The 11,937-nt window shown below is 40.9% G+C and overlaps 1 protein-coding gene across 1 annotated transcript in view; it reads left to right on the forward strand.

Annotated features, from left to right (window-relative positions):
* The window catches only part of LOC124159574 (aromatic-L-amino-acid decarboxylase), a 153,330-nt gene extending 145,216 nt beyond the window's left edge, over positions 1–8,114 (forward strand). The window contains exon 12 of the mRNA XM_046535471.1: positions 5,671–8,114. Coding sequence (XP_046391427.1) covers positions 5,671–5,839 — 169 coding nt within the window. The 3' untranslated portion in view covers positions 5,840–8,114. The remainder of the gene's footprint in view (positions 1–5,670) is intronic.
* Positions 8,115–11,937: the final 3,823 nt, after the last annotated feature.

The following is an 11,937-nucleotide window of genomic DNA, read 5'->3' on the forward strand; positions in this document are numbered from 1 at the left end:
TTTTAAAATCGCTCATTTCCTATAGATCACCTTGTCCAGACGAGGTCGCCCTCGTGTCTGTAAAGAACTAGACTCAAAATGTATCCCCTACTGGCAGCTAATATTCAGAAAATCCATTGAGCAATACGATGAACCTAATGACTGGAAAATCGCTAATGTAACGCCAATATTTAAAAGTGGAGACAAGGAACAGCCATCTAATTACAGGCCGATATCTTTAACGTCCATCTCTTGCAAAGTCCTTGAACACATCGTAGTCAGCTCGGTAATGAAACACCTAGACGCGCAAAACTTATTAACGGGAACTCAACATGGATTCAAGAAAAGCAGATCGTTCGCAACTCAGTTAGCGCTTTTCGCCCACGATATTTTAGTCACCGGGGAAGACGACATTCCAGTAGACGCGATTTTTCTTGATTTCAAAAAGGCATTTGATAAAGTACCCCACGGAAAGTTAATAATAAAACTGAAATCTTATGGTCTAGACGAAGATGTCATTTCCTGGATTAGAGAATTTTTGAGCGACCGCGTCCAAAGAGTAGTATTAGACGGTGCAGTCTCCAATGAGGTTAGAGTCACTTCTGGCGTTCCTCAGGGTTGTGTCATTGGCCCACTCCTATTCCTTCTTTATATAAACGACATTGGCGAAGTAGTGCAGAGTAAGTTACGATTAATTGCAGACGACGCTGTAGTTTACAGAGAAATCCGTTCAAGCAAAGATATTTTTTTAGAAAAGAGAGGTCTTGTAAAACTCAACTTGCTCTTTTCGTTCACGATATCTTAGCCGCAGGTGACAGACATGTTCAAGTCGACGCCATATTTTTAGACTTCATAAAGGCATTCGATAAGGTTCCGCATTTAAAGCTGATTCAAAAGTTGGAAGCATACGGCATAGATACACACGTAATTGGTTGGATCAAAGATTTCCTAAACGATCGCGAACAGAGGGTTGTTTTGGATGGTGTTAGCTCGGATACCATTCAAGTTACGTCAGGAGTACCCCAAGGAAGTGTTATCGGCCCTCTTTTATTCCTTCTTTACATTAATGATATAACCACCGTGGTCATTAGCAAAATCCGCCTCTTCGCAGAAGACGTAGTTGTATACAAAGAAGTTTACGACCATAGCGATAGATTAGCATTAGAAAAGGATCTCGTTGCCGTAAATGAATGGTGCAGTACTTGGGAGTTAGAATTAAATCTTGAAAAGTGTATGGTGATAAATTTTTGGGAAAAGGATATATCTTCAATAAGGAGCTACACCGCTGACGGGATTCCATTATCAAATGCCGAATTCGTTAAATACTTAGGGGTTACCATTACCCGGGATCTCTCGTGGGGTAAACACCTACGTTAAGTACCAGGGAAAGCTAACCGTAAACTGGGATTTGAAAAAAAGAGTTCTCGTTAAATGCCCAAAAAAGGTGAAAGAAATAAGCTACCTGACTTTAGTAAGGCCTAAATTAGAATATGCTGCTAGCGCTAATGAAATAGGACTAATAGCAGAAATCAATCGAGTACTGTGCAGGGCGGACAGATTTGTGATGAGTTATTAGGACAAAAAGTGCTGCCTTTTCTGTATGTTACACGAGTTAGGATGGGGATTTTTACAGGAGCGTAGATCGAACTAAAGAGTTAACTTACTTAGGAAATTCAAAGTAGATATTCTCTCGGACGACGTGAATCATATCCTTCGTTTACCGTCGTACTATGGTAGATGTGGTCACGAGAAGAAAATAAAAGAAATAGACTGCAAAACAGAGAGCTTTAAAATGTCATTCTTCCCTCGTACTATTAAGGATAGCAGCGTTGTCTCAATTAATAGGATTAATGGCGACACTCGCTAGGATGACTCATTACATATCTTTTTCCATAACTCTTACCTTGAATTTATTTTCTACCATTAGAAGTTTTTTTTATTAATACGCATGAATATTTTGGAAGTATGCGTAATATTTCTATGACCGTGCGGTGTGCATGTTGCGGTCCTCTTGCATGCTGCATGTTGGTGATTGATCACCCCGTGCCATACCCCCTAGATTTGGCCCGCAGGGTATTACGTAGAAGTAAATTGCATGCTTTTATTTATCCACTGCTCCATTGGGGAGCGCGCTAGTGGGGATTCTTTTACATGCTGCATGCTGGTGATTGGTCACCCCCTGCCAAAGACCCGAGAGGCTGCTCGCATGGAGTTAGCAGATGTAGAAGAATAAATGAAGTAGTGCAGGTCGGTGAAAACTCACACCTTGCCAAACACCTTTGAGAAACCTCGTCACCAGAATTCCTGGAACACGTGGACAAGCTAAAAATTGGAGTGGGGGAGAAAAAGGAGCTTTTCGCGTTCCCCCCTCCACGTACAAAATTTCGGCGTTGCCAATTCAGTGGAGGCCATCGGCGTAAATTTGATCACTTTTCGTAAAATCCTTATTTCTCATCGTAGAACCTCAATCAAAAGACGCATTTAATCGCTCAACGGCAATGAGTATGATAAGTGTAATTGTTTACCTCTAAGTATTGGCATTAGTAAAGTAAAAAATGTACTACGACAGGTCATGTCGGCAAGGGTAACCTCATGCTGTGACGACCGTCCATCGAAGACACGGCTTATCCCTGGGAGCCCGAGAAAAGGGTCAAAAAAGGGTTGCTCTCGAGCGTTGCTTCGGTCACTATACCTGGCTATTTTTTGGCCCCAGAAAACTACCACTAACCGGAATTTTACATCTACGACGCATATTTGTTCTCAAGTGCTTTGTTTGCAAAGAACCAAGACATTAAAACCACACGCACACACGTCTTGCAGATTCTTAGAAACGTTTTGGGTTGGCTCACCTCTACCTAACACTTCGTATGCTTCACCGCCATTTTTTTAATCGAACGTCCAGTTTGACCTGCAAACACCGAATTACAGCACGATATGTTTAAGCATAGCTTATGAACACCGTTATGGACCTTCTGACTGAATGTATGTATAATGTTAAATAATAATAATAAACCCAAATAGTAGTCATAGAAAGATCAATACGTCCATCACTCACAAAATTTAATTTACATCACCCAAAGGCTGCAATAGAGAGACTAACGCTACTCCGCTATATGGTAAATTGATATACTGCAGCTCCTCAAAAATTAAATTCATGGACTAAAAAATGTCTTTTACAATAAATCATACAGTTCGATGCTGCATAAATCAAAAGTAAATGCCGACAATTAATTAATACCATTAGACTTAAAAAATGGCACGACCTATAGAACAACCAACACATGAACCGTTCTATTTAATAGAAAGGTAGAACTATGGGCCCAGAAGGAATTACATGGACGACACATCAATGACCTCAATCAACCAAATGTTGATAAAATCCCATCAAATAAATGGTTGTCATTGGATGAACTTTACGGAGGAAACGCAATGCAAGACCAGGTTGTCCGCACTAAAAATTATGCAAAGTACATCCTTGGTGATAAAAGCATAACAGATGACACATGTAGAAGATGTTTTCAAGTGCCAGAATCAATCAAGCACATTATATCTGGCTGCAAGATGTTAGCTAATACAGAATATTTAAGAAACATAATGAAGTAGTGTCTTCTCCGCAATATATATCCATGTAAATCCTTAAACGTGTTTCCATTATTGATATGTACCGGCCAAAGTTTTCATTTAGCAAATTAGTAACTTTTGCAAATTTAACGGATGTTTGCTGCTTCGGTTTTACTTGGTTTCCTTGTAGTTTTATTATTGTTATTATTATTATTAATTATAAACTCATAACTGCTGTAATCTCTGAAAATATCCACCTCCACTGTGACGTCGACCTCGAAGAAGAATAGAAAGAATATACAAAAGATTCCTTTAGTCCCCAGCCTCAATTAACTATAGACGCTGTAACTCTGAAACTATCTCATTACCATCGACACCTCCACATTGTCTGTGCAAAAGGCTTTCGATTTCATTTCGAGTAAGACATGATTGGCTGTTGAAATCTCTAGAAATACACAAAATAGACCCGAAAGTACGGGAACTTATGGCTGAAACGATGAAACCCTGGAGAATCAATTTGAACATCCAAAACAAAAAAATGCTTCCCCTAACCATCCAAAGAGGAATATTTCAGGGTGACTACCCTGTCACCACTATGGTTCTGTTTAGCAATAAACCCACTGTCAACTATGCTTAAAAAAATTAAATTAACATCGGATATTGGTTAAATCGTAGGAATAATACCAAAATCAATCACTTAATGTTCATGGATGATGCGAAACTATATACCGAATCCAAAGAAAATCTTCAGGTACTCATCAAAAATGTAAAAATGTGTAGTGAAGATTTAAGTGTGGAATTTGGACCAGATAAATGTGCAAGTGTGCACTTAAATAGGTGAGAACCTCGAGCCTCAGCAGAATGCATAGACGACACAGAGATACTTCCTGAGGACGGTACAGATAAATGCTTAGGCTTTTATCAAAATCATCGAATGGACCATACTGAATTAAAGAAAGCCCGAGCAAATACATTTAAAACACGTTTGATGAAGATCCTGGACACTAAGCTATCTGCATAGGACATAATAACGGCTGTAAATATTTGAGCAGTTCCTGTCTCGACTTTCCTCTTCGGAATATTAAAATGGTCTGACACAGATCTAAATGAACTGGACCGAGAGACTCGGTGACTTTTGAATAAATTGCACGATAAGGCATCAAATATCAGGTTATACATCTCATGGATTGCGTTGACAGAATTGAATGTTTGGAATGGCCATTTATACCCAAAGACTGAATGATTTGCCATCGCAATTGAAGACAGAGTTAAAAGAACTCTCAATTACGAAAAAACATCTTAATACTAGAACTTTCTGACAAATATAGAAAATGTGGGATATTCAGTGAGTCCACAGGGCACGCAATATGAGACTGCTCCGCCCTTGCTAAGAACGATTACCTAAACTGACACATGCATTAGGCAAAGACTATCCACGAGAACCTGGCAAATACTTATGGCCTTTTAAAATATACTTCATGTATTGCAAATACCAGCCACCTAGAATACGAGAAACTAATACTCATATTCTATACTGGGAAACTAACAGACAAACGCAAGGATTACAATAAACCTGATACTTTATTGATCCACTTATCAAAAGAAAAAGCAAATATAGTTGATGCAGCAGTGCTTCGGAATCACAACGTTTAGTTCACGGAAAGAGAGAAAATCCAAAAATATTAAAATTTGGCCGGTGAAAGAGAAAATATTTGGAAATTAAAAGAAGCCAGCGTTCGTCAATTAATAATCTCAACTGAGGGAGTGTGACCGAAAAGATTCAAAAAATAAATTGAAGACGTAGGAATTAAAAAAACACTGAATTTACTTCGGACAAAAAGCTGTTTCACTACAGACTTGCCAAATTGTGAAAATATTCCAGGGCCGGGTATGATCAAGCAGCATTGGATAGTGTGAGATCCCTTCCTCAGCATCTGAGCCTAATCCTAATTTGCCCTTAGAAGAGGTGAATGTATCCATTTTATGTAAACCTCCTGAGAAAGTGCAAAAAATCAAATTTAATAATTTTAATAATAATGATTGTAAAATTAATAATAATGGGTTATTGCCATGGCATTTGGATTTGTCGTCTTGGAATATGTCCGGTGATTATCTCTCTTTGTTCTCTAGGTTTCGTCACTTGGACACAATGGTGCGGCTCAAGCCTGGCGCCAACGGTGGCGCCGAGGGGGATGCGGAGGCGCCGGCCCGCTCCACCACGCCTTCGCCACCAGGAGATCAGCCAATGGCCAAATCGCCGGTCTCACCGCGACGGCAGCTCATTGGACGCAAAAACTAGAACCACCCCCCTCCACTCCAATACTCCACTCCCCCCTTCTCGCGATAATGGCCTCGTCCTTGCCAAATTTCTTTTTCGTCGACTTTCATGGCACTTATTTAAGAATTTATTCCACCGGATAAAGCAGGATTACAGGGAGCGGTTTGCAAATATTACCTGTGTACCCTCACAACCACTTCCATTCACAACAAGGCCTTTCCTATTTCATTCCATTTGAGCATTTCACACCCGGCGTCCAATACGTTGGACAAGCGCTTTCAGCAAACTTCTCGATCTCAATGGCAATATCTAAGTTACCCGAGGGAAAAATATCATCAAGATTACGGAATTTTATGGAAATTACTTTGTTTTATTAGATTTTGGTAAATATTACAGATTTAACTTTTAATTAAGTCTATGACAGTAATTAATATTTTAAAAAACAACTATTTTTTCTTCTCCTTCTAAAACCCAATATCTGGTCTGAAATCGCTAAAAAATCCTATTCCCTTCCTTTCCCTCCCTCGTTTGCCTCTAATTCTTCCCTCTAACGATTTATTCAATGCACTCTCCCCACAATGTATGTACTAGCTCCATCCAGACCCTCCGTCTCTTCCGTATCTGATCTAGAAGCCTCCTCCGCTCACCCACCATGTCCAGCACCTCGTCGTTCCTCCTCCTCTCCGTCCACTTCTTCTCCATCCTCCTTCAACCCCAAATCACGGACTCCTGACATCGAATGATTTCGAAAAATAAATGGGCTCAATTTTTCCCGTTTCCACGACGACACGTCGCTTCCTTCTCTAGCCATTCGTTCGTGGCGAAATGCATTTGGGAGAGTGTCCATGATGCAAATGCCTCGCGAGCTTCTTCTTCTGCTTCTCCTCCCCACCCGCGACCACCCGCCTCGCGTCGTTCACTCTCCTGTGAGAGCGATTTCCTCCCTCAAGGAACGCTTCTCCCCGAGCGAAACAAAACTACAATGACGTCATCAACCCATGAAAAGTCGGCGGAATCTTTCGCGTGTGTTCATTTTTAACTTGTGAGAGAATGGTTGAATGAGGAAGAGTTCTTTCTTAATATTCCCTTCCATTTGCCGAATTCTTTTCATGAAAACTGTTTTCGTTTCTTGTGAACAACACCAGGTTTTCAATGCCTTACACGTGGGTTTTAGCTGTGAGTGGAGCTACGCTTAAAATTTTCAACTGTCCTCGTGAACCAACTTTATTTTACCGTGGACAAAGTTTCAAAAAAAGAGGAGACCCATATTATTCCGTTTTGCCAATCTATGCCTTCTTCTCGAGCAATCCGCCGCGAAAAGTCAACGGGCTTAACCGTTGTATAGGTAAGTTGATGACGTAATGCACTCATGCCGATAGCAACGCCGTTTCACAAATACCTCTCGTCCTTTCGCATGGACCTTGGGTGGTTTGCTGTTGTTTACACTCTTCACACCGATCCCTTCCCTCGGTTACAGGTTCATCCAGGCACCAAAACTCTAGTGACGTCACCAACTCATGAGAAGTGGGTGGCTAATATATGTATTTTCACATTTTAAAGCTATGGGAGAATGGCTGGAGGGCACTTTTTATTTCCACCACGGCTTATCTTTCCCTTCGGCCGAATTCTTCCGCTGAATCGCGATTTCACGTCTGAGAGAACGATACAATTGTTGTTTTTTTTATGAGGATGATTTCTCTGGCACGTCACACAGCGTAGCAGTTAAGGCCCATTTCTGTCATGTCTCCATGCCCTGTATCGCGCAATTTAAGATCAGGATTTTCGCAAACCTCGTTCTGCTAATATTGTCGAATTTCTACGTGAATAGAGGAGCGTAAAGATTGAAAAGCACTGATCTTCGCCATTAATAGACGTTCCTTCCTCGCCACTTCCTCCGAAACATGTGCACTGAGGAAAAATGTCTGACTTGCATGATTTCCAAGTAATTAAATTGGTCGCAGTTCAAGATGTCCTTCTCAAGGAAGCTCTCCGCGCAATGTATTTGCTTCAAATTGGGAGGATTTCTCAGCGATCGACTTCTTAGAGTTGAGCGCCTTCGACAACCACGACGCTTCCTGCCTCGACCCCACCGAGTTCAACGATTCCATTGCATCGGCTAATTAATTACCCTTAAATGTTCACGACATAATACATAAGATCCCATGAATGTGTAAATAGTTCTCCATGTTGGATGTAAAATAATTCGTTAATGTATATGCTTGGTTTCATGAAAATCGACTGCATCGTCATGTACCAACTGACCTCCAGGGAAAATAAATGTGTTGCATCAAACGGACACTGAGTTTTACTTGCTATCCCTGCATGCAACCATTTCCATTGTATGTACGACGGTCATCCAGAAAATAAGTGATGTTTTAGTCCGTGGGTTGACAGGATATTTATAGCTGAAAGTGGTTACATTGTACGAGAGAATTAGGTAGTTTGCTTCATCAAAGAAAATGAAATGCATTGATTGCGATTCCTTACCCACCATTGGTGTATTCATAATATACAAATTATTTGGTTTTATAGATCCCACGAATGGCAATAATCAATTTTAACCACATGTGAAAAGGTCCAGATTGGCGCCCATGCGATTCCACTCCACGTGACGTCACAGGGGCCTAGGTTTTTACACGAGGAGTTTAACATCGTCTGAAATTACCAATGCATGCATGAGGCACAGAGCTCAGGGAAACTTCTCTTAATAATCACCTATTAGAACCGCCCAATGTCGGAAAGTTTCCTTCGTTTGTTAGGGTATTAATAATCCTTATTTAAGTCAAGCGCTACCAGCTGGCAGGGTACTCTGCTACCTGCTAGCAGCCTCCATCGTATCAGCGCTCAAAGCCTCGCCCCAAGGTCACCTCACTTGCGGCAGAGGGAACCAGAATGACCTCATATGGGCTTTTCCCAGCATTCATACTTAGCCGTCGCGTTTTCGCGCGCTTGAAAATTTTCAATTTTAATTTAATCGCGAAAAATAGATATCGTGCAAAATAGTGCAAAATTCCCTCCATCAAAAATCTCGCCTATTAGAAAGCTAATCAAATCCCTACAGATAATTAGAGAGATTCCTTCCACTCCCCCACCAAACTATACTATCCCACCACCTCCTGTGTAGACCCATAGACCCGCGGGACAAAGGGAAACTAATTGTAAGTAAGTGCATGAGGTCACACACTACGAATGGCAGGCACACACAACACAGACAGGAAGTGAATTCAACGCGATAAACAGAGGAAGTTCATTGCCCGAAAGAGTCCAACGTCAATGGTGGGCAAGCACATCATAGAGAGCGGCCTCAATCCAATATTTTTACCACGGTACTCCATACCCACGCTAAAGGGAAGAAATTAAACACTTTGGAACAGTTAGATATTAGCGATAGAAAACATTCCCAAGTTCCCCCACTAAATGACCTCCATTATTCATCAAATTCACCCAGTGCCGGACCAGGCAGGTGCGGGGCTAGGGGCGAACCTTCAGTGCGGGGCCCTTCACTTAAAATATTGAACTCTATACCCCATCTACAAACTCGAGCATTTTGAATCCCTATCACTCTCTGGCTAAGTATGTGTTCCCCTCCCAAATTCAGACTTCGTAATTACGCCGTTATGATACCATCACGCAGTTGAGTTCAAAATAATATAATACAAATAAAATTTATGATTATATTTAATCATAAAGTTATAACGTAAAATAAACATAAAAAGCGCGCTTTTTCAATAGGTACGTATTTTTATAAGTTAGATTATGAAAGTTAATTAGTTGTAAGCCTAAAGCAATTACTGTAAAATGAAAAAAGATATTAATTTCACATGCAGGTCAAAATGGCAATAAATTGTGTATTTTAATTTTTTTCACGAACGCCCCCCAAAGCGCGGGGCCCGGGGCGGTCGCCCCGGTCGCCCCGCCCTAAGGCCGGCCCTGAATTCACCCTTACTACGTATCCCTGGAGTAAAAATAGTGTGTCCAAAAAAGAATCGACAAAGAAATCCATCTTCCCCCTTACTCCCCAACCGCCGCTCTCACGCCCACCATTGAAAGTGTTGAAAACAACCAGCCACGCGCCATGAATCAGTGAATCCTACGAACGATAGCCCCGCTCGGTCGAGAGGCCCGCTAAACTGCCTGCCTCCTCAGAACACCCTCGGCCGCCACCGCGTGAACACGGACTGCCTCAACACCCGACCAACTCCACAAAATGAAGCATCACCACCGCTTGGGCGCCTCGTTTCGCCACTTTTTCTCAAGGAGCGAATCGTAACACCCGGGAAAAATTGCGTACCTGGGTCGGTATTACACGTATGATTTATGTTTCAAAATTGGTTATTATCTTCGGTTCGCCATTTTGCCTTAAAATTTCGAAATTATTAACGAAAAATGTCAAAAAGGTAAATAATTTAAGTTTGGTTTGAGCGATCACTCCTGTTTGCAATGGAGTATAACTTTGGACTTAAATTGATATTTCAGACCAAATACATCAGCTATATTTTTTATTTTAACTATGGATAAAATTACCTTTTAATACGTCCCCGAAAACAGTTTTGTTGGGTAGGCAACACACAATCTCATTTTACCCTATGCATGCGATAAATGACGCGAAATAGAGATTTTTTTCGGTCAAAAACGTGTAAATTAGGTCTGAAATATATCAACAACAGTAGTCACTAAAATTGAAGCACGCTCTATTATTCCATAAACGACTATATTGACTTTATTTTTGTGAAAGAAGATATCACTGAAGTTTCTTTTTAGGCATTTGAAAAAAACTTATATTCCAACAGTTACGCAAACCAGTCATTCAAATCATCTCACGCTTCATGATGTATACAACAGAGCAAAGAAAATAATGATGGGTAAAATGGTAGTCCATAGCATGTCTTGTTGAAGTCTTTTACTGAGGAGGCGACGAAACTATTTCATGTAGCCTTCTGTAAATGTGCCAGCTTTCCCGTATGTTTCTTTCCCGAGTAAAAAAAAGTTCCTATTTTAAAGCACCAGTTTTTTGTGGAGCAGAAAGGTCCAAGAATTGACCGAATTGGAACTATATACATCCCTGTGCCACAACAATGCAAGGAATGGCTCAACGTAATATATTATGCTATAAATCATATAAATAAACGGCTTGGATTTGAATAATCTAAATCGACAGTTTCTCAGTTGTCGTTTTTGAATCACAGTCAAAACGTTGGGGATAATCAAGTTAATGAGAAAATCATTAAGGGTGTTGCGCTATGGATGTGGCATTCACCAAACCAAGAGAAAGAAAGTCCAAAGTCAAATTAGACTTTACCAAGTCTGCCATAATTTCCTAGATATATAGAGTAAGTTCGAGAGTTGCTGCCCACATTACATCCACTGTGCTTCACGCAGCTTTTAAAGCTGAAATTATATCTCAGGAGCAATCTATTGACATTACATCTTCATTTTTTATAGACAACAGCAAAATTTGGCATGCTAAATTAAAAATTTCTCTTTATTTGAAGCACTGTTCTACGGATGATGATCCTATCAAAACCCTGTACTTTGATGGCCGTCTTGACGGGGCAAAAGTACCCACAGGCACCGTCAGGGAAGAGCATATATCACTTGTGGCAGAGCCTAATGCGCAATACGTTGGTCACGCCACACCATCTGCCGCCTCTGCACATGATGAGGCTGCAGCTATTTTCGAGTTCATAATCAGTCAACTCAGTCAAATCAGTGGATTCGGTGACACTGACGATATTGGCTGTCACGAGGCGAACGCCTATGCGGGTTGGAATGGCGGCGTCCGGCAAAAATTAGAATAAATGTCGAGAAAATCTATGCAATGGGCTATATGCCATTAGCATTTTATCGAGTTGCCATTCAGAACTCTCTTCAACGACATTGATAGCGCCTGTTCAAGATCGTATTCATACACAGGTGATATTGGTTCAAACCTGCCAGAATGTGAAAAGCTCCCAGTGCAGTCATTTCACCCCATCAGTTGTGACTCGTCAAACCACAGACCAAAAGGAATCTCAAACTTTATTAAGGACCTGAAGTACTTAATCAAGATATCCCAAGCAATTGCGCCTGGAATATGTCCAGATGGGCTAGTCACTATGATGCCTGAAATACTAAATATA

This window comes from Ischnura elegans, chromosome 5, assembly GCF_921293095.1.
Source record: "Ischnura elegans chromosome 5, ioIscEleg1.1, whole genome shotgun sequence".
Classification (NCBI taxonomy): Eukaryota; Metazoa; Arthropoda; class Insecta; order Odonata; family Coenagrionidae; genus Ischnura; species Ischnura elegans.